General features: G+C 41.9%; 1 protein-coding gene across 1 annotated transcript; it reads right to left on the bottom strand.

Annotated features, from left to right (window-relative positions):
* Positions 1 to 3,897: 3,897 nt before the first annotated feature.
* Positions 3,898 to 25,859, bottom strand: bltp3a (bridge-like lipid transfer protein family member 3A). The gene is made up of 21 exons (XM_053482746.1): positions 25,656 to 25,859; positions 17,506 to 17,668; positions 17,253 to 17,291; positions 16,443 to 16,534; positions 16,141 to 16,330; positions 14,447 to 14,587; positions 14,179 to 14,334; positions 13,769 to 13,949; positions 12,299 to 12,385; positions 11,985 to 12,116; positions 11,774 to 11,874; positions 11,058 to 11,199; positions 10,455 to 10,648; positions 9,189 to 10,357; positions 8,909 to 9,063; positions 8,078 to 8,169; positions 7,769 to 7,916; positions 7,426 to 7,679; positions 6,176 to 6,284; positions 5,987 to 6,042; positions 3,898 to 4,573 (listed from the first exon to the last, which is right to left on the bottom strand). Exons 1-21 carry the CDS (start codon positions 25,697 to 25,699, stop codon positions 4,457 to 4,459), a joined length of 3,762 nt encoding a protein of 1,253 aa, XP_053338721.1. The 5' UTR covers positions 25,700 to 25,859; the 3' UTR covers positions 3,898 to 4,456.
* Positions 25,860 to 26,952: the final 1,093 nt, after the last annotated feature.

Below are 26,952 nucleotides of genomic sequence, written 5' to 3'. Positions count from 1 at the left end.
TCATTTATTATTATATTGATGATGAACTGTTACAAGAAGGCACCCGTTTGTTTGTGAAAGCTGTACAGACACAACATTTTCTTTATGAGCGCGAGAGCCAATAGCGATTTCGGACAAAGCCACCGAGCTAATCCCTGGACAGGGTGTCTTTCTGTCCAGAAGCTCTACAGGAATCAAGCGCGTGTTGCTGCGCTCATTCGGGACGAAAGCCACAGAGTCGGCATATCTGCACCGTCAGCTATAAGATAAAACGAGCGAGAAACCGATCTTAAACACGACCCTTGAAGGGAAGTCAAATGTTAATGACCTTCGTACACAATAATACAACTCCTACAAATAATAATAACAAAAATAATAACAATAAAAATCCATTGCAAACTACACGAGACAGGGCCGTGTCCCTTTCTAACACAACAATAAAACCCATGACACTGAAGTACACACTGATATTTACACAGTATTGCACTTGTGTAAAATATCAAGTATGATCATGCATACATTTTTTTTCAGGAAAATAAAAAAAAGACCAAAAAAAAAAAAAACTTAAGTTTTTTTTTTCTCGTTTTCTTAATGTGTACAGTATTTACATTAGCAACCACACACACACTTTTGGAAGACCATTTACATTCTTAAATGCTTACAAAGATGCTACACTCATCACTCTACAGTGTACAGTTGTACACCCTGTATGGTTGTGATGGTCTACAGTGAGAAATAAAATACTTCTACTATTCGTCATTATTTATTTTAGGCCGAGTTAAATGTACACTGTCAGTCAAAGTTTTTTTTTTAATCCCTCTCAAATTGTAGTAGTTCATTTGTTCAGTGAGCCGAAGGTCCGGGGTTCAAACCATAGCACCGAGCTGTTGGGCCCTTGAGCGAGGCCCTTGACCCTCATCTGCTAATGTAATGAGTAATTAACTTAACTTAGTTATTGACTTAACTCTGGTTAAGGGCGTCTGCCGAATGCTAAGGTAAAAATGTAATATTAGGGTTAGTTTTAAGTCTGGGTCTGTGACTTGGACTTTGTTTTTGTATACTGACCAAACGCTGGTCTTTCTAAACATAATATAATCCTGGTCCTGACTTTGATCTTATAAAAATAACCTTTGTTCGGGTTTGCCTTTGTTCAAAATTCTGATAGTGAAAGGTTCTTGTGTGTTTGTACGTGTTGTATTTTTATTTAGGATGTACCTTTTTAACTAAATGCTGAATATTTTCAGTCTCGTTTCCGACGAATATTCCAAGGAATTCTGAAATGACTTTGAATTTCTGATTAAAATCTCGGGGTCACAAAAGGTCACCTTGTATATTCTTTCGTAAAAAGATTTTTAAAAATCTTTGAGTGATTTAACTGATTTATACTTAAATAAATAAATAAATAAATAAATAAATAAATGAATAAATAAATAATTAAATATTCAATACGTAGTGTTTGTTTATACTGTATACAAAAACATTAGTGATTGTTTTAACCTGATATTTCTTAATATGATGTGATGTTTAGTGTTCGATCTTACACACAAATGTTAGACTGATGATTAACTGATTTACGGAAGAAAAAAGTTGTCAATTGAGATTAAATATTTATATGGTGACGTTCTTGTTTACGGAATTGTTCATGGAAAGAGTCGCCTTTCATCTTTGTTTAAAATTTTGATGTGAAGTCATTTCTCCTAAAAAAAAAAAAAAAAAAAGAACTAAAACCTGACATCGAAAAATTACCTGAAGCTTCTTGTTCTTGCTCTCGCTTTTACTTAGACACTCGAACCTTGACTTTTTATTTTTATTACAAAAAGTTGTCTCAGACTCGACAACGGTTAACTGATATCAACTGTAACACAAACATGTCGTGTGCTGAAGCTAAAACTCTTTAGCCTCTGAGACCCGAATGTCCTCATTAAGACAAATAGGCCAGTTCTGGCTTATTCGGTTAGGGATGTGGGTTACTGGGTCACTGATCGGAAGGTCATGGGGTTCGAGCCCGAGCACCGCCAAGCATCTCTGACTAACCAGGATATGCGGGAAAAAAATCCCTTCATTGAGCTGAACAAATAATTAAATGCTAATATGAAGAAATGACAGTTTTTCCCCCAACTACAATATCCTTCTACCATCATCACATGAAGATTATTAGGTGTAAATCTGTTGGTTCGAAGACATTGATTAAAGTTCATAGTTACTCCCCTTAAATCTATCTAAGAATGTTAATACATGATGTTTAAAAACATTCAACTGACAGTGTACTGTATGTGGAAATTTTTCCGTCTTGTCTGTTTCACCATGTTTTAGAGCAGACCTGTCAAACGGACATCATCTTGTCTGTTATTCCACTAGGGGGCAAAATAGAGGGGGAAAAAAAGAAAAAAAGTCAGAGCTATAAACTCGGCTACAGACAACAAAAAGCTAATGCTAAACATTGTGGTTCGTTAGCATACAAAAAAAAGGGGGGGGGGAAATACTTTCGCACTCTCAGCGTTTTCTTATTTCGTAGAATAAATAAAAAGAAAATTCCTGCCTCTTTAATTATAATCACACTTATATTTTTGGACATTTGTGTTATTTAAAAAAAAATTTTTTTTTAAGATGTTCGTGTGTTTGTATGTTTTTAGCTAAATTAACATTTTCAGACATTGGACGAAGTGTGACGCATTTAGACGTTACCTAAAACGAGCTTGCGCTCCCGTGACCCTGTTAGCTAATTACGTTTAGCCTGACTGCAATATGATGGAAATTCCATCGCCACAAAGATTCTGAAATGGTGTCAAATTACTGATTAAAGTCATGGGGTCACCAAAGGTCATCTGGTATAACCTTTTGAAAAATTTAACATCTGTTCGAGAAATTTAACGGATTTACACTTACATAAATAAATAAATAAACAAACACTACATATTGGATATACTGCCTACAAAAATGTTAGTGATTGTTTTAACATGTTACCTAAAAAAAAAAGTGGTTGAATAAAATTAAACGATTATGGTGACGTTTTTATTTACGGATATGTTTAAGGGACATGTATGGAAAGAGTTTCCAGTGTCAGCGCTGCGTAACAGTCGGGAAACGTCTGGTTCCGGTTTCTTAGTAACGTCATGTGGTGATTTTTAGCGTATTAACGTTACGCGTGTTTTTATAGATACTATAACAAATGATGACAGGAACTAAGTCGCGTGATGATCATTGTTATACAAGAGGAATAAAATGCTTAACTAACGGTCCGCTACAGGGCGGCGGCGGTCGTATGATGCTGAAACACTGAACTTTGGGAATATAAAATGCCGCTGCTAGTTTTTCTAGTCTTTTAGACGTAAAACAAAGTAAACGTATTTATAGTACACTACACCATCTGCTCGAACCTTCCACCCTGTACCTCTAGAACTACACAACGAACCACTGAACGTGAAACACGTGACTCTGTACCAAGAGAACTTTAACACCTAACACCTTTAGCATGCAAAAATCACATTTTCAGGTTTGTGCAAATCATGTAAAAGAAGTAGAAAACAAACAAACAAACTTAGAGCTAGTCTCTCACACACTTCCCGTACCGAAAAACTGAAAAAAGAAAGCAAGTATGTGCTGATAATCGATTAGTGATTAATCACAGACTAGAACTTTTGTGGTCTTTGTATCTAACAATTACGGTTGTGTTCTAATCAACACTTGTACACTTGCACTTGAGGATATTAGCAAAGGAGGATGCGTGCGTGGGTGTGTGTGTAAAAATTGTGAGGAATAAATTGGCACATATGATGCGTGTACATTGTTGGTTTGAGTGTGTGTGTGTGTGTGTGTATTGTTAAAGTCCCTAAAACTCACATCTCACACATAACTACCTTAACACACACACACACACACTCAGAGTGCAGCTGAAATCAAAGTGAGAACAAGTGTATGTATGTATGTATGTATGTGTGTGTGTGTGTGTTTTCATAAAAAAATTAAAACGCCACACTGGTCCTCACTTTTATTTCAGCTGCACTTTGTGTGTATTATTGAAAGTCCCTAAAACTCACATCTCACACATATCTGCCTTAACACACACACACATACATCTGAAATAAGAGTGAGGACCAGTGCGGTGTTTTCATTCTTCTCATGGACTCTCTCTCTTTCACACACACACACACACACACACTGCAGCTGAAATAAAACTGAGGACCAGTGTTTTCTCACTTTTCTCCTTAACCCTTTCTCTCTACCACACACACACACCACATATACACATGTGTAAACCCAGACTAAACACACCACTCTATTAACAGCTAAAAAAAAAAAAAAAGGAAAATCAGTATTAAAAAAAAGCTGTAACACTGTCACGGTCACGAAGTAACAGGAAGTTCATGGCACCTGGTTGACATTGGACGACACAGTAAGTAAACACTCCACACCCACAGATTTAGTTCTTGCGTTTGAACCATGACCCCCGACCTTCCCCCATGCTGGTGGTGTAAGGTCACAGCGCGAAGTACGGGTCGTATTTGCGGATTTCCTGTAAGAGACGTTCTCGGTCGGAGACGGCAGCGGAGAGGGCGGAGTGAACGTCTGAGAGCTTGGAGTGTAGGGCCTGGATCTGAAAGCACATACACACTAGAAATAAAATACTAAACTAGGAAACTTCTAAAGCTGTGAATGTAAAGACAGAAGAGTCATTTAACCAAACAGATAAACAATTCTTTTAGTCTAATGGGAACAAGAGTCACTTAGTTAAACGTATATGAGTGCGAGTCAAATAGGGCTGGGCGATATGGCAGAAAAGTAATCTCGATATTTTTTCCCCATATTGAACGGTAACGATATATATTTCGATATAAACTGTTAATGCTGCCAGCTTTAAAAGAGTATCCCAACAGTGACTGGAGCCACAAATTTTTTTCCCGAAGCTTAACTTACCAATGGCTAGATGCAGCTATCAGTCTGGGCCAGGCAAATATGAACTATACAACACCTAGCAGGTACCCAACTATATAGGAAAAGTAAAATTGTCCTGGCCCAGATGGTATGGTATAGTTCATATTTGCCTGGCCAGAATGGTTTAAGCCACCAAAATAACGTTTTATTAAAAAATCTGCGCAGCTTTCGCCAACGTGAACACTCCCGTTAGTAACGAGGCGGATAGGGAGCTAACTTCAGCCGCAGAATGAGACGCTGCGCACAAGAAGCCAAACAAATCGGAAGCTGTGAATAAGGAGCTAACTTCAGCCTCGTGTGCTTAGGGGCATCATATCTTTCGCTAGAAAGTTAGTAACGGCCCTGGTTTTATCCTTGCTCCTTTTGGAACACCTTTCATAAGGTGTAATGGCCACGAAAGACGACATGATCGATATCTGCTTTGGTACAGCCCCACTAATAGCCCTGCTAGTTGACGGAGTAGCATCGGCCCGCATTTTTATGCTTTCAGTGTGGTCGTTTGGGTGATGCGTTCATGTAACGGAGTTCGTGCTACCTTTTTTGTCGACAATTTCAACATCTTTGGATAATAACTCGAGTTTAGATTCACTTTGAAAGTCTAATGGAGCGAGATCAGGACTAAAGAAACGTGCATCATCGTGAGAGATCACGACGCCCTCCGAGATCAGTCCTCTGTGTTTAGTCTTCGGCTCTTCAATAAGCGTCTCACTGTAACGAGCGCTGTTGATTGTTGAACCTTTTTGCCAGATGATGTTCCAATACTTCTGGTCCTTGAGAATGTACATGTTACATCAGTTACAAAGGAACTGATGTAACACGGTCACACCTGCACAGCAGAGACTGGGGGAGACAGCGGCCTTCAACAGAACGCGCCGATGAGACAGAACAGAGGTTTTAATATAACCAGAGTGCGGATAATTTCCGACTTACCCTGGTACAATAAACATTTGCACTAACAGGAATGAGAGTCATTAGGAGTCCTTTATCCGAACGGTTTCAAAAGTCTTTAGTCGAAACTGTGTTTCTGTGTGTGTGTGTGTGTGTGTGTGTGTGTGTGTGTAAGAGAGACGTCTACCGTGTCATCTCGTTCAGGTTCACAGCAGGCTTTGCTTCCCGATTGGCTGGCAGTGGCTGAGAGAGAAAATAAGACATATGAACAGAGCTCTCTCTTTGACACTGACACACACACACACACACACACACACACACACACACACACACACACACACACACACACACACACACACACACACAGAGCACCCACGTCTGACTGTGAGCATGGTGTCGTCCAGACGTTCCAGAACTATACCGTCTAGAAGAAAGGAAACGGGAACAGGCTGGGGGGAGGTGGGATAAACACGAGGACCATCATCCTGAAAAAACACACACACACACACACACACACACACACACACAGAGTTAGTGTTGAGAAGTCCTTCATTCTTCTCTCTCCTCTTTCTGTACATGTTAGTCAGGTAACTAGTTAAAACAACTAGCCAACTAGTAGGCCGCTTCTCACTGTCCTTGTTTCCATGTTGCCTAGAAACAGTATTATAATCCTAACAATAGTATAATACAGTGGAACCTTGGATTATGAGCATACTTAATTCCGGAAGCGGGCTCGTATTCCAAAACACCCATAAACCAAATCGATTTTTCCCATAAGAAATAATGGAAACCTTAAAGTATTCATTCCACAGCCCCCAAAAATAAATACATAAAAATAATTAACACAAAATATTAAGTAAAAATAATAAAAAAAAAGGAACTGCACTTTACCTTAAAAAAAAAAAAAGTTAAAATAAATCCTTACAAGGATAAGGGTTTCCGTTTGTGTGTGCAGGCGTGTGTGCGTATGTATGAATATGAAGTAAGCTCCGCTCTCCCTACCTCTTTGTCTTACACACCCTTCCTCAACTCTTTTCACACACACGCGCGCACACAACGGAAACACTGTTTTATCGGAATAATAAACAAGAAATCTCTCTAATGACACTCGATTGAGAGACACACTAACGGAATCACTACTGTAAAGTGAAAATAAAACAAATTAACCTGCAGTTAACCTTTGAAAAGAATCACGACAGAGCAGAGAAAAAGTGCATGTGTGTGTCTGTGAAGGCGAAAGTAGGAGGAGTCTGTGTGTGTGTGTGTGTGGCACAGTGTCCAATGACGTGCGCACACAGACAAATAAAGCAGACTGAGCCTTGAGCAGAGAGAGAAAATGGATCTTTAACCTCTCTAATGAGACTTGCTTTTGCTTTACACGCACGCTGTACAAACACGCATACACAAAATAAAATATGTTTTACACACACACACACACACGTGGTCACAGTAAACCAAGACTTGTTCGTTTTCCAAGTCAAAATTAATGTAAAAATTTTTGCTCGTCTTGCGGAACACTCGCAAACCACGTTACTCGCAATCCAACGTTTCACTGTATCTAATAAAATCTATTTCGATTGGTTTTGCATAAGCGCGGTTAAAACTCCGATAGCTCCGCCCCCTCACCTTGAGTGTGACGCGCGTGTTGTGTACGGTGATCCTGATTGGCTGGGCGTCTGCGTTCAGCTCGTCCTCCATGAACGGCCCGAGTGTGTTTATGGTCGAGGTGAGCAGCTCTGCCTCGCACCCACGCACACACACCTCTATGAACCCCGCACTCTCCGCCGTGCAGCAATGACGCCCTGCCCCTGGCCCCGCCTCCGCCCTCAGACACACCACTGGTGGGCGGGACACAGGAGACACGGGCGGAGATAGAGCGCCTGTAAAGAGGAGAGAAGAGACTGCGTTAAGTCTAAGTTAAAGTTGTGTATCGCAAATGTGTGTGTGTGTGTGTGCGCATGTGTCTCACCTTGTACGAGCGTCTGTAGCTCCAGAACTCGCTGGTTTCCCAGCTGCTTAGGCGTAACGGACTGAACCTCCATCGCGACAACTGCGTCCTGCGCGTGGAACTCCATCAGAGAGCGAAGTGCACGCACAGACAGCAACACCACACACACCTGAGACAGACAGAGACAGAGAGAGGGAGAGACAGAGAGACATATGGTTCATAAAACATCAAAAGGTACTAAAAGTTTTGCTTTAACACACAAACTTCTATTACAGCTAGATGTACGTACGTGCGTGTGTGTGTGTGTGTATGTGTGTGTTTGCGTCTCACCATTTCCTGAGACATGTCTTCAGTGCTCTGAGACAGGGAGCTGCTCAGATCAGCCGATGAGTGAATGGGAGTGCCGTTGGGACGAGTGGACTCTGCGAGAGAGACAGAGAGTGAAAAAAAAAAAAAGACAGACAGTAAAACAAAGTGAGAAACAAAGCAATAGAGAGAGGGGCAGAGACAAAGGTAAAGACATACAGAGACAGAAAGACAGTAAGAGAAAGAGAGAAAGAGAGGCAGGCAGGGAAAGAGAAAGAAAGAAAAAATTAAGGGACCAGAGAACCAGACAGGACAAAAAGACAGACAGATATGAAGAGAGAATCATGTGGAGAGAAAGTGCCAGAGACACAGGCAAACAGAAAGACAGACACGTGAAGGAAAGAAAAAAAAAAGAAAAGACAGACATATGGTGGATATAAACAGAAAGTGACAGAAAGGCAAAAAAAGACAGATAGACAGAGAGAGACAAAGTGACAAACAAACAGGAAGACATGCAGAGAAAAAAAAAAAAGACAGACATGAAGAGAGAAAGAGAGACAGACAGACTGACAGACAACATGACAAAAGGACAGACAAATATGCAGGCAGACAGAAATTCATATGCAGAGAAAGACGTGTGGATGAAGACATACAGAGAGAAAGAAAGAGGAAGAAAGAGACAGCCAGACACAGAAAGAAACAAAAAGCCAAAAAAACAACAGAGATAAAGAGACACATGCAGACAGAGACACAGGAGAAAAAAGACAGAGAGAGAGAGAAAGAGAGAGAGAGAGATGGACAGAAAGACAGATGTGTGTTAGTGGTTAAAGACTCAACACGGTGATGACGTCATACCCGAGTCGGTGAGGATGACAAAGTTTTCACTGGTGTCGCTGTCCAGTGAGAGACCATCGTCAGCCGCGCTGGTGTCCATGACCACGCTGTCACAGGAATTCTGGGAAAGCGAGTGTTTGAGGGGTGGCAGACGCAAACTGGAGTCGTCTGGTTCCCTGCACACACACAGCGAGTTAACACAATCCATACAGACAAACCTCACAAAGGTCACACTGTATATTTCGTAAACAACAATAAATAAAATGACACTGTTTTTTTATTTTTTTATATGAACTCTTACTTGCTCTGAGTGCTGAATATTTTGCTCATGGCAGAACCGCGGCTCAGGATGCTAAAAGCGTCTTTAGTGATGGACAGCGCCCCCTTGGTGAGGTCCAGGGACGCATTGAAGGCGTCTTTAGTCACGTCTTTGGTCACGCTGAGCGCGTTGGACAGCTCCCCCTCCAGGCTGACCGTAGAAGCGTTTGGATTCTGCACTGTGGCTGAAGACGGCGGTGGTGAAGTGACACTGCCCTGGGATTCGTCTCCCTGGCCGGTCCTTTCATCCAATCCCTCTTCAACAGCTTCACACGCCTCCTCAACAGGCCCCTCCCCTGCGCCATCACGCTCCTCCTCCTGCTGCTGCTCCGACGATTTTTCCGCGCTTCCCATTATCCCGCTGTCCGGCCGTGACGGCGAGAGATCGGAGTCGGTCAGGCTTTGCGTGTCGGTGTCCTCGGGCGCTTCGTCGTCTTCTGGTTTCCCGACGACGGGTGGGAGGAGCAGACCGAGCTCCACGGCTTCGATGAGGAGGGATATGCAGACGGTGGGAGGAGACACGGTTCTGGTCTTCGCGCTCGGAATGCGATTGAGGTCGGAGCCCAACCTGGCGAGATAATCTTTCATCCGGAGCAGAGCGACGTACTGGTAATGACTGAGCCACATTCGGATTGGGGTGATGGACTGAACCAGGAGGTGGACGGATGCGGATGGAGCGTCGTGACCGGGCGGATTCGCGGCACCGTTTTCCGCCCTTGTTAAAACCTGACTTAACGACTTCGTTAGGGCTTGCGGGCGGCACATCCACACGCACGCGGTGAACGGCTCCATGAACGGCGGCACTTTGCCTCCTCGCCGCGCGCCCTCAAAATACCCCGCTGCCCGGGACAGGCTGATACTCCACACGTCCCTTGAGGAAGAAGAACGTGAAAGCGAAAACGAAGACTCTGACTTTAAGAAGGCTGGAGGAAGAGGGTGCAGGGTGTTCTGGTCACGAGGAAAAGGGGGGACTGGTGGGGATGGACGGAAAAACGGATGTGCGGAGAACGAAGAGAACGTGGATTCCAGGTCGGACAAGGACGAGTGAGGAGAGTGATGGGTGTTGCTTATGAACGCCTGAGACAGGGTGAAAGCCAGAGCGTGTGGACGATCGGGGTGATCCAGGATGGACGAGTCGAGAGGAACAATCAGCTTCAGAGTAAAATAAAAAAAAAACACAATTATCAGTGAGACAGAAAAATAAAGCGTTAACTAATATTTTAAAGCGGCTTGAGAGTCATGACCTCACCTTGAGCTGCGTAGCGTCCACACGGACGTCCACGTGTTCCTCGCTTTTGCTGCTGTCCTGCAGGTGGTAGAAGGCCTTGACCTGCTCCAGAGTCGTCAGCAAGCCGTGGCAAAACACATACATCCACAACACACTCGCAGCGTCCACACACAGCTGCAGACCGTTCAGCTGACCGTACAGATTAGAGCAGGGCACTGCAGAGAGACAGCGATAGAGACAGAAAGACGGTTATCCAGTGCTAGTTTGTTGTTTAGCCTGTTTACTAAAGATGGAATTACCAGGGATCAGCAGATACGATATTATCATGATACCTGGCTGCCAATTCCATTTTTTTATTGCGATTTTATAAATTTCCCAATTTGATATTACATTTTTACTAGTAGGTGGCGTTTATATTCTCTACGTTCTATTCTCTTAGCTTTAATGCTAGCTATTGGTTACCTTCAATGACCCACTTAATGTACGTGAAGTGAACCGTACTCACAATTAATTACTGTACATACAGGACGAATTCTGTGTTATCTAAATCTCTGTGTTATGACGTAAAAATAAAAATAAAAATAACAAAAAAATAATAAAACAGTAGTTGAATATCAGAGGTACCGGGTCCTCCGGCGCTGTGGGGGAAGTAATACTCTGTGAACTGCAGGTGGATCGCAGGTGTGTTCTCCGCCATGTTCAGCACTTTGCGGTTACACGATAAAAGCGACTGGGTTTTCTTGCTGTGACGCCCCCCGGTGGACACCTGAGACAACACGGAGAAAGAACAACAGTTCGGTTTCACTACATGGACAAACCAATGGGTCACTGCGGGCATCTTATAGCCCTGAGTCACAGTTATAACTGAGTTTCTACGATTAGTTCTTCTGAACTTTGGGAACTTTCTGACATTTAAGCATCTGAGTGCGTGTAAAGCACCTGTGATGTCATTGTATACACTGGAAGTGTGTGTGTGGGGAAAGAGAGGAACACAAAAACAGACTAGAATTGAGAGATAGACAAATATCCATATTAGAAAACAATATCTGTATGACTGATAGTGAAACCCCTCTCACTTCTGTTCTTTTTCATACTTCACTCTATTTTCTGTTCTGTACTTTTCTCGCCCCATTAGTCGTCCCTCTGTCGTTCCTGTGACCACAAACCCTTTCACTTCTCTGTTCTGTTTGAGTCACCTTGACACTTTCGGAGGAAAGTCAGGTGCATAATAAACAGTTAAACAAATAGATAGGCTGACAGATGGATAGACATGGAACAGTGATTGCTATACAAAACTACGACTGTGTGAGTGTGAGTGAGTGTCTGTGAGGACAAAAAACCTGGCGAATGTCCAGATCGTCCACGCGGATCACCATACAGCTAGAGCGGAGTTTCTTTAAAGCCAAACTTTCATCAGAGTTTGTAACTGACTCTCCATCTCCTAATAGATATAAAACATCAGTATGATTTCACCACTTCACAAAATCTCACCAGAAGCTGTATATACACTAATATATATATATATATATATATATATAGAGCAGATCTTACGAGGTTCAGATGGAGGCTGGGGAAATCCTGAGCTCTCCAGTTTCTTCTGAAAGTCCTGTAACAGTTTGGACGCCCACTGAGTGCGAGAGTCTAAAGCACTGCAGTAACGCTCCCAATGCCGACAGCCATCGCCTTCTCACACACACACACACACACACACACACACACACACACACACACACACACACACACACACAACAGGTAATGACTACTCTGTTACACCTTTATGCATGATCTCAATGACACATGTCAGGCTGAAATAAGTGAAAAAAGACAAGGTAGCTATTTAAAAAGATGCCCCTGTATACACTCACCTGGCCTGTGGAAGGGGTAATAATCAAAGCCCAGCTTACGAAAGGTCAGTTGCATTGCACCCTGGGAGCCTGGTATGGGGGCTTCATCTAAAAAAAAAAAAAAAGAAAAGTTAAATGCCAAAAACTCAGTGCATCATCTGTAAGGTCTGGGTTCTCAATGAGGCAAATGATGTAATGCAATGCGTGTCGAGGTAAGATAAACAAGGAAATACATTTTGGAGTGAGGCAAATGAGGAAAAAAAAACATATTTGGGTGACGTAAATGAAGCAACATGTTCTAAGGTGATGAAAATAAAGCATTGCGTTTTAGAGTGAGTTCTGGGTGAGGTAAATGGGGCCATGTCTGTCAAGGTGCGGAAAATGAGGTAATGCATAAAAAGCCGTTGTGTGTCTGGGTGAGCTATATAAAAAATGTGCACCTAGGTGAGGTAAAAGGGACAACGTGCATCGAGCTGAGATTAATGAGACAACGTGCACCGAGCTGAGATTAATGAGACAACGTGCATCGAGGTAAACGAGACAACGTGCATCGAGGTGAGGTAAACGAGACAACGTGCATCGAGGTGAGGTAAACGAGACAACGTGCATCGAGGTGAGGTAAACGAGACAACGTGCATCGAGGTGAGGTAAACGAGACAACGTGCATCGAGGTGAGGTAAACGAGACAACGTGCATCGAGGTGAGGTAAACGAGACAACGTGCATCGAGGTGAGGTAAACGAGACAACGTGCATCGAGGTGAGGTAAACGAGACAACGTGCATCGAGGTGAGGTAAACGAGACAACGTGCATCGAGGTGAGGTAAACGAGACAACGTGCATCGAGGTGAGGTAAACGAGACAACGTGCATCGAGGTGAGGTAAACGAGACAACGTGCATCGAGGTGAGGTAAACGAGACAACGTGCATCGAGGTGAGGTAAACGAGACAACGTGCATCGAGGTGAGGTAAACGAGACAACGTGCATCGAGGTGAGGTAAACGAGACAACGTGCATCGAGGTGAGGTAAACGAGACAACGTGCATCGAGGTGAGGTAAACGAGACAACGTGCATCGAGGTGAGGTAAACGAGACAACGTGCATCGAGGTGAGGTAAACGAGACAACGTGCATCGAGGTGAGGTAAACGAGACAACGTGCATCGAGGTGAGGTAAACGAGACAACGTGCATCGAGGTGAGGTAAACGAGACAACGTGCATCGAGGTGAGGTAAATGAGACAACGTGTATCGAGGTGAGGTAAATGAGACAACGTGTATCGAGGTGAGGTAAATGAGACAACGTGTATCGAGGTGAGGTAAATAAGACAACGTGTATCGAGGTGAGGTAAATAAGACAACGTGTATCGAGGTGAGGTAAATAAGACAACGTGTATCGAGGTGAGGTATATAAGACAACGTGTATCGAGGTGAGGTAAATGAGACAACGTGTATGGAGGTGAGGTAAACTGGTTTGATAAGATAAAGTTGCTGACCTGTTTCTGATGGTGAGCTGTCGTTGCAGATGTGCAGGTCAAGGCGAGAAATAAACGTGTGATATGACGACTCTTTCACATCATAAAGGTCGAAATACTGTGCCAACGTGTTGGGCGTCGACACGGGAACCGGGTGTGGCTCTGGCCACGGTGGACGAGGTCCAGGAGAGGTCGGGACTGTCTGAAACACAGTTTATAGAAAACCATTACTTAAGAGAGGAGCTGCTTTAATGGAGATTGCAGATCTCAAAGTGGCTTAAAGAACTTTTTCCTGATACCAAAAGTAAATACGCCCCAGTTCAGAAATACTAGCGGATACGATTTAGAATGATTACAGTAATGAAATTCCACTTAAATCAGAGAGATAAGGAACCTAATCAACATCCATGTGTGTGTGTGTGTGTGTCTACCTCCATGCTCTTCCTCTGCTGTGCAGATTTCTCCATGACCTCACTTAGAGATTTGGCGTAATGGATTACTGCCTTAAGTTGAGAGTCGGTCAGGACCCACAGCAGGTCATCCAGGATGAAGAGCAGCTTTGATGCCAGAACGTTACAGTCCTTCACCTGGGAGAAACAGAGATGCTAGGAATGTAGAAGGTACCTTGTGTATATATGGATGTGGTTTATGGTGTTCAGGGGATATTCTAACTTAATATTATTTTTATAAGACGATTACTCTGCGTTTAAGAGCGATCCGGATGCGCCCCTGGTTGGTGATGAGGCGTAGCGGTGTGTTCCCTAAATCCTGTTCCTCGCTCTCTATAGCATCTGCTTCGATACGCAAACTCTGCCAGTTGATTTCTTTAAAGGTCAGCACCTGCAATACAAGCACAAAACATACATAGGCACATGCAGTTACTATTAAGTTGTGTATGTGTGTGTTTGCAAAGCTGCTCTACGTTTGCTCTACGGCTTTAAAGTCCTAACTCATGATGTCATCAAATGGGCCGAAGAATTCATTATAGACTATACACACAACGTTTTCTATAAATGCAATATCCCAAAAATGTCTAAAATCTGTGTAATGTAAAGGTGCGTATTATTTACTTAAGACACACAAGAAACGGTTCCTTAAGAGAGAAATTTAATTAACAGTTATGTATATACGTATATCTATAAAACAGTTGTTTTATATATTTATTTATATATGTATAATGTAAATTATAAATAAAATGTAAAGTTATTTTCTGTAATATTTTTTGTAATATTGAGGTCAACAGCAGTCGTGTAAGCAATTTACTTCATATCATACTGTGTATGACTGTGTATGTGATGAATAAAATTTTAATTTGATTTTCAAAGAGATCTCCAGTGCAAGTGCTTTGTACTGTAACATTCAGTAAGTTTCCACTATTGGGAAAGTTTTAAAGTGGGGAAATTTCGCACTTCTTGGTTTCTCTGTGACATCACCTGCTATGATGTTTTATTTTTCCTGTCTTAGCAACAAAAACAAGAGAACGATTATACAGTGGAACCTCAGATTACGAGTAACGCGGTTTACGAGTGTTCCGCAAGACGAGCAAAGATTTTGAATAATTTTTTACTTAAAAAATGAGAGTTGTCGTGGTTTACGAGCACCAAGTATCATGTGTAACGCATGCGCTTCTTGTTTTGACACTGAGCGTCGCGTCATCACAACTGAGCCAACGGTTTTTCTCTCTTGCGCTGCAGGTATTTATCTCCCCTGCTGGGTCTTAGTGCTCGCTCTTACTGTATTTTATCCCTCCATACAAGTAGTATGTTAGCTTTTTATTTAACGCTATTTAGGATTTAACCCCAGAACATGGAAGTTAACAAAACTGGTATTCTAAAGCGGAATAAGTGGAAATCTTAAGTAAATCTTGTGAGTTCCTCAGGACTGTCCGCCACCTCCATGGTTCACACTCTTCGCCTTTTGACTATATAGAACCAATAAAATATAAAACTACTTTCACTCCTGGTAATTACGCTAACTGTCAGTCGCCAGCTCCGCCAGTCGCGGAAGGATGTGTGTTAGCGAAGCAAATAACTGGTTAAAAAAAAAAAAAAAAAAACATAGCATAATCTATTGATGATAAATAATGTTTGTGTGACTGTTGTATAAAAGCAACATCACACTACGATCGCATAACAGCGCGGAGCCGAGTGCGATATTGCTCAATTATATTTCATTATAAAACGTCTAAAAACGTGACATGGCGGCTGTTATGAGAAAAGGGCCGAGGTTTCTGTGCAAACATCACTTGCCTGTGTTTTGTCACCTGTTTAGGGATTTAATACAGAAATCTGTGGTGTAAAAGATTAGTTTTGTCTGTTGCTAAGACTTTGGAAAAGTACTGATTTAGAACACAATATTATTATTGTGTGTGTGCATGTGTGTGTGTGTATTACCTCTCCTCTCTTAGGGTGTGTGATTCGTGTGTATCGGAGGTCACTCTTCTGCCACTTAGGGTTCAGACTGTAGCCCTGAAGCTGCCAGAGCTCGAAGGAGGCGTGAAACGCTTTGGACTTTACTTTAATAACGATGGAGTTAATGATGACCGACATGCCCTCCACCACCTTCTCGGCAAAGCCGTACTCACTACACACACACACACACACACACACACACACACACACACACACATATACACACACAATCTCCAGTGATTATCTCTTGCATTATCTGATGCATGAAAACAGATCATTCTGACCTTTGACCTGCAGTGATGGCTATGGGGGAGGGGCCATTAGGAGGACGGGGCTCCTCACAGGTCATCATCTCTACCTCCACCTTGTCGAGAAACTAGAGAGAGAGAAATGGTTATTAATTTGTAAATCTGTCTGTCTGTCTGTGTCCCTCGGCCTGTCTCTATGTCTACCTCTTGCTGTCTGTCTCACTCTCTCTCTTAACCCGTCTACCTGTCTGTTTCTGTCTCTCTTTCTTTTTTCTTCCTTACTGTCTGTCTTTCTGTCCGTCTCCCTTTCCCTTCATCTATTTTTCTCTCACTTTCTTGGTGTCTCTCTCTCTCTCTCCGTCTCTCTCCCTCAGCCTGCCTACTTGTCTGTCTGTGTCCCTTGGCCTGGTTGTGTCTGTCTGTCCCCTTCGGCCTGTCTGTGTCTCTCGCTTTCTCTCAGCCTGTCTCCATGTCTACCTCTCTCTGTCTGTCTCACTCTCTCTCAACCTGTCTGTTTCTGTCTCTCTTTCTTGTTTCTACCTTACTGTCTGTCTCTCCATCTGTCTCCCTTTCCCTTTGTCTATTTCCCTCTCATTTTCTTGGTGTGTCTCTCTCCCCGTCTCTCTCCCCGAGCCTGTCCACTTGTCCGTTTCTGTCTCTCCCTTTTTCTTACTCTCTGTCTCTTTCTTCCCCTGACTGTCTTTCTGCCTGTCCATTAACGGAGAGGCAAAATAGTCTACAAACAAATGAATAAAGTAAGGGATGATCGTCAGAGTCAGAAAAGGAGGAAGAGAAACAGAGAGAAAGTGAGAGTGAAGTATTGAGAGTGAAGACGGGGAGTCTCACCAGGCATATGGGGCTGGTTTTTAATTTTGTCCACTGGATCTGGAGGCGAGAGAGAGAGAGAGAGAGAGAGAGAGAGAGGAGTTAGTGTAAACACAGCTATATTAATATTTGATTACATAAATAACTTTATATACAACAATCAGAATAAATCATTGTATTAAATTATATAATGTTATATTAAAGTGTCCTCTGTTAACATGGAAGTGAAACATGACTTTCTCTCTCTCTCTCTCTCTGGTATCTACGGTCTCACTCTGATGGCAGCTTTGTTGCAGTAGACCCGGCTGATGGAGAGCCACGTGGGCAGATCCAGCATGTTCTGCAAAACCTCCTCATCCAGCTCCAGGTTGGAGAGCTGACCTTCTCCCTTAAGGGTGCTCAGGTTGATCTTATCCGGAGACAGGTTCTTCGTAAACCTGTAACAGAAACAGAGCGAAAGGAATTCTTACTTGTATAGTCTCATATACACTCCACACACCTTGTACGTTTCTCAAGACTGTCCAAAACCTCCATGTTTGATATATTCTCACCTTTTTGGCTACACAGAACCAGTAAGAATTTCTTCCACCCCTGTGAATTACACTAACTGTCGGTCGCCAGCTTTGCCAGTTGCCGTTAGTTACAGGTAGTCCCTGACTTATCAACATTCGAGTTACGAATTTTGGCAGATGTGAACGAACATTCGTAGATGTGAACAAACACCAGGAGTAGCTTACATGTATTAAACAAAAAATAGACACTGTGTGCTTTAGTTTTCTAAATCGGATTCTTCTTCATTGGTAAGGTAGGTTTTTAACTTTTGTACTGTTTTAGAAACACGATTGGTTTTTTACTGTATACTGTACCTAGGTACTCTTGTACCTATTTAAGAGTAGTTTCTGGCTTCCTTAAGGTGAGAATTGTGGGCAGGGATTAGCTACATATATTGAAGGTGTCTCCGCTACAAGTGTCTGTAGCGGTTAATAAGCATATCCTGCAACAAAGTTAGTCAAGAATCTAGATAGTAAGTGCATAGAGAACTGACTCAAACTCTAGTTTACCAAAAAGTTACAAATTTTATAGACAATTACCTCAGTCTAGCATGTGTCTTCAACCTATCTCTGTCAGTTATCACAGACAAAGATGCTCTAACTCACCCAGCAGAGGCAGACCTCCCAGAAACCTCATCTACCCTCTAGTACTGTCTCATTGCCTTGCACTGGTGGTAGGTGGGCTCTGGAACTGCCAATCTGCTGTAAAGAAAGCAGATTTTATCTCTGCCCTAGCTACCCATTACTCTTTTGACTTTCTGGCAATAACTGAGACATGGATATCTCCTCAGAACTCAGCTACACCGGCTGCCCTATCCTCTGCCTATGTATTCTCTCACTCTCCACGAGAAACTGGCAGAGGTGGTGGTACGGGTCTCCTGTTGTCCAAGAGATGGTCCTTCTAGCCTTTCCCCTTGTCTCATCTCAGTTTTTCATCATTTGAATTTCATGCAGTTAAGGTAACCTCTCCAGTTAACCTCGACATCTTGGTTATTTACCGTCCTCCTGGCTCTCTAGGAAACTTTCTAAATGAAATGGACATGCTTCTTAGTCTTTTTGCTTCTGCTAACACTCCTCTCACTGTTCTAGGAGATTATAACCTTCCATTTGACAAACTCAAATCCCCTTTCCTTCTCCCTCTCCTTAACTCCTTCTCTTTAACTTTAAACAGCTAAACCTCCTGCCCCTTCCTCTCGGAGTGCTGATGATTTTGCCACATTCTACGATGGGAAGATTGCAGCAATCCGCCAGTCCTTCGCTCTCAACCAAACTCCGATGGCAGAACCTCAGGACCTTCCCTTCCCTCCCTTAGCAGAATTTTCCATCCTGTCATCTGATGAGATTCAGCAGATCATCTCGTCATCTAACCCCACCACCTGTTCATTAGACCCAATCCCTTCCACAATGCTCCAGGCCATCTCACGAGACCTCCTTCCTTTCACCACAACCATCATTAAGCATTCCATATCTTCTGGTCATGTTCCTGCTGCTTTTAAGAAGGCAAGGGTTATTCCCATCCTAAAGAAACTCTGCCTGGAGCCATCAGAAGTTAACAATTATCGCCCGGTATCACTTCTCCCTTTTATTTCCAATATTCTTGAAAGAGCTTTTTATAACCAAATGTCTCTTTATCTCTTTAGGTTGTTCTAACCTTTATGATCCCAATCAATCTGGATTCAAAGTGGCACATTCTACAGAGACTGCCCTTCTGCCAGTCACTGAGAAGCTCCATGCCGCTAGATTTGCTAAACTGTCATCTGTCCTCATCCTCCTGGACCTGTCAGCTGCATTTCACATGGTGAACCACAAGATTCTATTATTTATTTTTACAAGCCTTGGAATTTGTGGAACAGCGTGGCAATGGTTTGCTTCTTACCTAGAAGATAGGTCATATGAGGTAACATGGAGGGGATCTACATCTGCCCCACGTAGACTCTCTACTAGTGTCCCGCAGGGCTCAGTACTTGGGTTTCTTACATTTAGGCATTTGGCAAACGCTCTTATCCAGAGCGACTTACATTTTTTTTTTATCTCATTACACATCTGAGCAGTTGAGGGTTAAGGGCCTTGCTCAAGGGCCCAACAGTGGCAACTTGGTGGTTGTGGGGTTTAAACCTGGGATCTTTTGAACCGTAGTCCAATACCTTAACCACTGAGCTACCCCACCCTCTGTCATTTTCCCCTCACATCGCTTCTGTTCTCCCTCTATACCCGGTCTCTTGGTAAGGTCATATCATCGCATGGATTTTCATACCATTGTTATGCAGATGACACCCAACTTACTCTCTCCTTTCCTCCCTCTGACACTCAGGTTTTCACCCAGATCTCTGGTAGACATCTCATCCTGGATGGCTGCTCATCAGCTGAAGCTCAATCGGTAAAACCGATCTGTTGTTTATCCCTTGTGACTCATCCCCATGTCAAGACCTTGTGATATCCCTGGACTTACAAAAAGTGCTTTAAAGTTTACATCATTGGATACAACCAAACAACCAAATCACTCCTTCAACCACCGCCCGCAATCTTGGGGTAACCGTGGACAATCATCTGTCATTTTCCCCACAAATCGCTAACCTTACTCGCTCTTGTAAATTTCTTCTTTACAATATCAGAAAAATTCGCCCATTTCTTTCTTCACAGGCTACTCAGGTGCTTGTTCAGTCCCTTGTTATTTCAAGACTAGACTACTATTCTACGACTACTACTATTCTACTACTATTCTACGTGGACTACTATAGTCCACGATTCGTCCTCTGCAACCGATCCAGAATGCAGCAGCACGTCTCGTTTATAACCTTCCCAAGTTATCCCACACCACACCACTCCTCCGCTCCCTGCACTGGCTTCCTGTAGCTGCCCGCATCAAATTCAAAACGCTGATGCTTGCCTACAAAGCTAAAAATGGCCCAGCACCCACTTACCTATCTGCTCTAATCGCACCACGTTCCCTCCGATCCTCCAGCACTGGATTCCACCATCTCTCAGGGATCAAGGGCGGCATTCATCCAAGCTCTTTTCTGTTCTAGCACCTAGGTGGTGGAATGAACTTCCTCTAGTTGTCCATACAGCAGAGACTTTGACTATCTTTAAACGACGACTCAAGACGCATCTGTTTCTCCAGTACATGGACTAACCCCCCCCCCAAAAAAACCTCTTTCCAGTTGTGTTGAACTAATGGCACTTAGTTATTAACCTAGTTAACCCAGTGTAAGTATGTATCCAATGATGTAAACTTTAAAGCACTTTTTGTAAGTTGCTCTGGATAAGAGCGTCTGCCAAATGCCTAAATGTAAATGTAGACACTTTAGTGCACCAGATAACTATAATTGTAAATATTTACTTTTTTTCGTGTGTAAGTAAATGTATAAAACGTCCCATATACTGTATGTGGGTACGGGAGAAATGAGTCAGCCTCACCAGTTTCAATAAATCAGTCAGTGTAAAGTCCTGAATTCTAATTTCTGGAAAATCCTCAACAAAACAGCATAATTTAAAGTCTAATACAGTGGAAAACAGCTCTGAGACAAAATTATTCTGGGATTCTTCCTCACTATGTAAAGGCGCATGGACAACACTGTTACATTTCACTGTGAGATTCATTTCCTTAGGCGGGATTACAGCAGTATGGCAGTGTGGGGAAACGGGACAGAGATTTAATCAAGTGGATTGGTATAATTTACATTGTATTTTCATGTTAAAGGCAAATAAGACTCACTTTGTCAGACTTAAGAACAGATCCGACTTACGAACGAGTTCCGTTCACTAAGCGTGTTCGTAAATCGGGGACTAGCTGTACTTAAACCAGGCGTGGAAGGACTGGTTACAGAAACACACAAGAGAAAACATAATCCGTTTATAACAAATGGGGTTTGTGGAACTGTCACATAAAAGCAATATCACACGTGAGGTCATGCTGTTGTGCTGAATATCAGCATCGGTGTTGAAGGAAGAGGAGAGGAAGCAAAGACAGGAAAGAAGGAAAAAAGAGAAGAAGAAAAAAGGGAGTGAGGACATAAGGAAGTCAGAAAGCTTCCTCTAGTCAGTGTAACAGGTAACACACACACACACACACACACACACACACACACACACACACTAGCTCATCATTACCATGCGGTCTCTCGCTTTCCCTCTCTAAATAGCCGACCTCTGTCACAGTTGGACAGAATCAGAAAATCTCACATCTGACACACACACACACACACACCTCATGAGTGTGTGGGACCTTGACTTCTTTTACACACTCCCTCTCCCACTAACTCGTCTCCTGAAATAACCCTCACCAACACTTCAGCACCGTTATCTCGCACATACAACATTAACTGACCTGCGTTTAAACCCACACACACACACACAGGCGTGCACACACTCTAACAGGCTACAATTATCTAATTGTTGCCATGGTTACACTGGAGAGGCGTGATCCTTTCTGTTGAGTTGCTCTTTAATAAAAACTCTTTCTCGGTCTCGGCATCGATTTCGATGAACATTTTGTTAACAACCCACTTTTAAAAACCTATTAAGAAATGACACAGCGTTCACAGTTACAGCGCTGTGGAACGTCCATCAGATTCGCATGTGGAAAATACACCAAGCGTGCCCCCCCCTCTTCGCTTCGCTCCCCCACTAGCCAGCGTTCACATTGTTGTTGTTTTTGTTCTCCGTACTCGGGTACGCTTGGGTTTTTACACTCTCTGGTACAGTAGGGGGCAGTGTGCAGCTACTTGGTTTGTGAGCTGCCATTAAAACGCAAGAGAGAGAAATAGAATAAGGAAGTTAACTTTCGTGCTATGCCTGATGATAATAAAAAATAATAAAAAAGTCGAGTAGCGCTCTCGTGTGCCTTCCTACTGCATCAGCGATGGCTGTATAGATCACCTCTTCAGGCCGTTCCCAAGCATGGAACGTTTGTGATCACACTGATCGAAACGAAGCAGACTTTAGGGTCGAGTGTTCTCTGAAATGATCCCTCGAGTGAAAAAGCTGCAAGATCCATCTCTTACAAAGTCATTATTTGTAACTAATTTTTTTATGTATTCAATTAAATGTATATAACAAAACTGGGAGGGGGGAGTTATTCCATTTTTAAACCGGTTTTTATTTTAGGTTTTGAAAATTCACCAGTTCACAAGCACCAAGTTGTCCCTGTTGGGCCCTTAAGCAAGGCCCTTAACCCTCAAATACTCAGATGTATAATGAGATAAAAAATTTAAATCATCTCTGGAAAAGGGAGTCCGCCAAATGCTGTAATGTGAAATGTTGTAGTTTCTCTATAATCCTGGACGTGGTTCTCTAAACTACTGACACGGCACATTATCCTGTACGGTAGGAGCAAAAAATCTGCAAATTATAATAAGAGATGAAGGGATGAAAAATAGGAGAGAAGGTTGAGAGAAGAAGAGGAAGGGAGAAGGAGACCCAGGTAAGGAGAAAAAGAAGAAGCAAAAAGAAAGGACAAAAGAGAGACAAAGAAGAAAAAGAAGAAGAAGAGAGGGAGGATCAAAGAAAAAGAAGGGCTAGAAGAGAAGAGAAAAGAAGAAAACTGAGGAATGGAGAGATGAAAGGTAGGTTTTGCATTTTTGTCCGGAGCTGTTACAATTTTACGATTTTCTTCAGGTTCCTGCTCAGAGCTTTTGTCCCGCTTTTTAAATAAAATTAAAACCCAACTGAAAATGAAAACTCGACAGATTGTTGACTTGCTGCACGTGCACTGTTAGGGGCCGGGAATAGAGCAAAGATGATGGTTATGAGCTCCCGGCTACAAATGGCTGAATTGGGATTCAAACTCGCGTGTCTGTATCGGCGAGGGTAGAGTGGACGAGCTTCTGTCGCGTCACTCACGCGCGTGTCGATTGATCTGCTTATCTATGTTTTAGTCATAGCGGGAAGCGTGTAGCGTACAGGTCTGTGAACAAAAAAAAAAAAATCAACGCTTTCTGACCAATCAGAGTCATGGATTCAAAGCCTGACTGAACTCAACGCGACTCCAACACCCGAGTCTCATCCCCAGCACGGCTCGTTTCTTCTTCTCTTTATTCTTGCTACTTCACACACGAAGCCAGAAGCTGTGTGTATCACATGATTATCATTTTCCCTCACGCTCAGCGTGTGTGCAGTTAAACAGACACTCAGTGGGTGGAAAAGCACATGCTGTGATATGTGTGTGTGTGTGTGTGTGTGCGATCACGGCCAAGTCGCTGCCAAAACCCTGATCTGTCCCACGACTGGTCTTCTGACCAAGCTCCTGCGGCTTCATCGCTTGTCCACACCGAAGAGAACACGAGGAAATTGTAACTGCGTCGATTTTTGAACGTATTCCAAAGTTTAATGTGATAATATTAAGTCGAACTCTATTGTAGGGAATCACCAGGGATCACCCGATACGATATCATCACGATACCCCGTGTCGATTCGATCTGTATCACGATTCTGAACATATCACAATTTTATAAATACGTACTTGTTTTTAGATTTGGTGACAAACTTCTTAAGCAAATAATAATTCGCTTCTATCAGCAGTGCGGACGGTTTGGAACTCGCCCCCTGCAGGATTACAGAGGAACTGCAGAAGTTCCGAATTAGTAATGACGTCATCGTGGTGTCCTTCCCAATGCGCTCACCTCGTAATTACGACATTTTCGTAATATCCCGAGGTGGGGAAGAGGTAATTTCATGCTGTTGTTGGAAAATCATCAGTTGTAATGGGTTTTAATGATTGATCAATGGATTATAATGATCAATTAATTAACAACACACTTCACATTTTTAAACGGTTTATACAATAAGATTTAACTTGTAGCTGTAGAATGACTGAGTAGTTCATGTTTCCTCTCACGCTTACACACACACACAGCTTGTGATTTTCCTGAGAAATCTGAAAGTATAAACTCTGGGGAACTCTCCTGCGCATGGAAACGTTCACACACTGCTGAAACTCCTCCCACAAATTTTGCATCTCATCACAAAAAACATCATCAAATCAACCATCACATAATAATAATAATTAATAATAATAATAATAAATTATTAATTATTATTAATACTCCTATGTTACACTTTCTGACCAATCAGATTTGAGGATTGTACGAGATGGTGTCAAAAAGTTTCATGACAACCAATGGCAGCACAAGCAGCGACCTTGTGTGCCAAAAGACATCGTTCTGCCTACATGTGCCATTCTGACCACCACGTTCCTTATTTTATCATGGACAGCTAGCAAACCGTCCATCATGTCGGGGATCATTAAAGGTGACAAAACTTGCCAGGGTGTACGGGGACGGCCCTGACACGAAGCAACTGTCTTCACAGTTGACGAGCCACAATTGAAAAAGGCGAGGCAGGTCCACAGCTCGACCGAGTGCAAGTCCATCGTCTTTTTTGCCAGTATGTGTCCTCAGGGGGCAGATCGTCAGGAGTGAATTCAACTGCCAGGTCTGAAGGTGGACATATGGCGAAAACACAGAGCTTGTAAACGGAGCTAATCTCTAAACTTTGTGGTACCGCCCGTATCAGGAGGCATCCAGAACAGTGTCCCCTTGTGACGTCAGAAGGAGGAGACGTCCCTCACCTTCCCTTGGCAGGACAAAAAATACCATTAAATAAAGAGGAGACATGATAAACACTGCAGTACACACACACAAAAGGGTGAAGCCGAGCAGGACTGTCCTGGTTTTAGAATGAAGACAGATTAATTAATTAATTAATTAATCACCATGACAACCCCTGCAGTGAGTGATACAGACAGGAAATACACAAGCTAATCAGAGTTAAAGGAAATAAAATACAGCATTAGAGTGAAAGCCTCCACACACACACTGTACAGCTGATGAGAGCCCTGTTTGTGCTCCAGCCTTCAGCCTGGACATGTTTTTACCTGGACAAATGCTTCAGGATCTGTTTTTTAATGATTCCAGCCATCTCCAGTCCAGTCCAGTTCCGGGATCAAGAGCAAACTGGGTTTATTTACTGACCCTCCTGTTTAATCCGCATGTTCCAGCTAACTGGCTAAGCTAGGCTAGGCTAAGCCCTGTGTCCACAACATCTTTATAACTGCTCTCGCTCGCGCACAACGGGCACGGTGCCGGTGGCACGCGGAAATCTGGTAGCTGACAGAACTGTGTACCCGGAAATCCCGGATAAACTGCGCATGCGTGCAAAATGTCAATTTCTACAGCGTCATCATTGCGATGTTAATGGTGACGGTATTAATGATGATGTTTATTCGTTTGAGTCTAAAATCTAAATGTTGTAAATCACAAATAAAACATAAATCTATGAAATAAAATAAAATAAAACGTAAATAACAAATACATTAACACTAAAATTAAATATAACATTAAAACTAATAAAAAAACGAAAATAAATAATAAAAATAAATATAACAACACACAAATACTAATAATGTATATAAATAAATAGAATTTTTTTTATTCATGTAGTAAATAGTGTATGTAAATTTTATATAAATAGATATAACAATTTAATAAAAATAAATTAAATAAAAAGTTAATATAACAATATAAAAAAATAAAATCATAATACAATAATTATAACAATAAAAGAACAAAAAAATAATCATAAAAAATAAATAGATCCATAACCAATAAAATAATAATAATACAAAATAACGTCAAATAAAAAGAATATTTTTTTTACAATATAACAATTAAAAATAATAAGAAAAATCAAATTGTTTCTAATAAAGCAACTTATTTAACAAAACGATACAAAAACTAAAACAAATATATAAAAATTATTTTTATAGAATAAACTCCATAATTAATTAAAAAAGACCACTTTTACTCTAAACACCTGTAATTCTCCTTAAAGAATTACTGCAAGTGTAATGTTTAACATTTATTAAATAAAGTATGGCCAAATATTAATGTTTGTTAAGTTATTCTTACTAATTAAAGTTAATAAGAAACATTTCTATTGATCAAATGCGAAATTAGAGACAAAATGTATATTTATTTTATATTAGTATGATAATGATAATTATTAATAAAATAACAACTGTGGTAAAAATGTAAATAAATGCATAATATAATATAATATAATATAATATAATATAATATAATATAATATAATATAATATAATATAATATAATATATAGTATTAGTAATATAATATACCCCTTTAAAGTGCACATCCTGCACATCTTGTGTAA

Source organism: Clarias gariepinus, chromosome 22 (assembly GCF_024256425.1).
Source record: "Clarias gariepinus isolate MV-2021 ecotype Netherlands chromosome 22, CGAR_prim_01v2, whole genome shotgun sequence".
NCBI classification, from domain to species: Eukaryota; Metazoa; Chordata; class Actinopteri; order Siluriformes; family Clariidae; genus Clarias; species Clarias gariepinus.
Note: the sequence above shows the minus strand (reverse complement) of the source record. Positions and strands in the feature narration are given on the sequence as shown.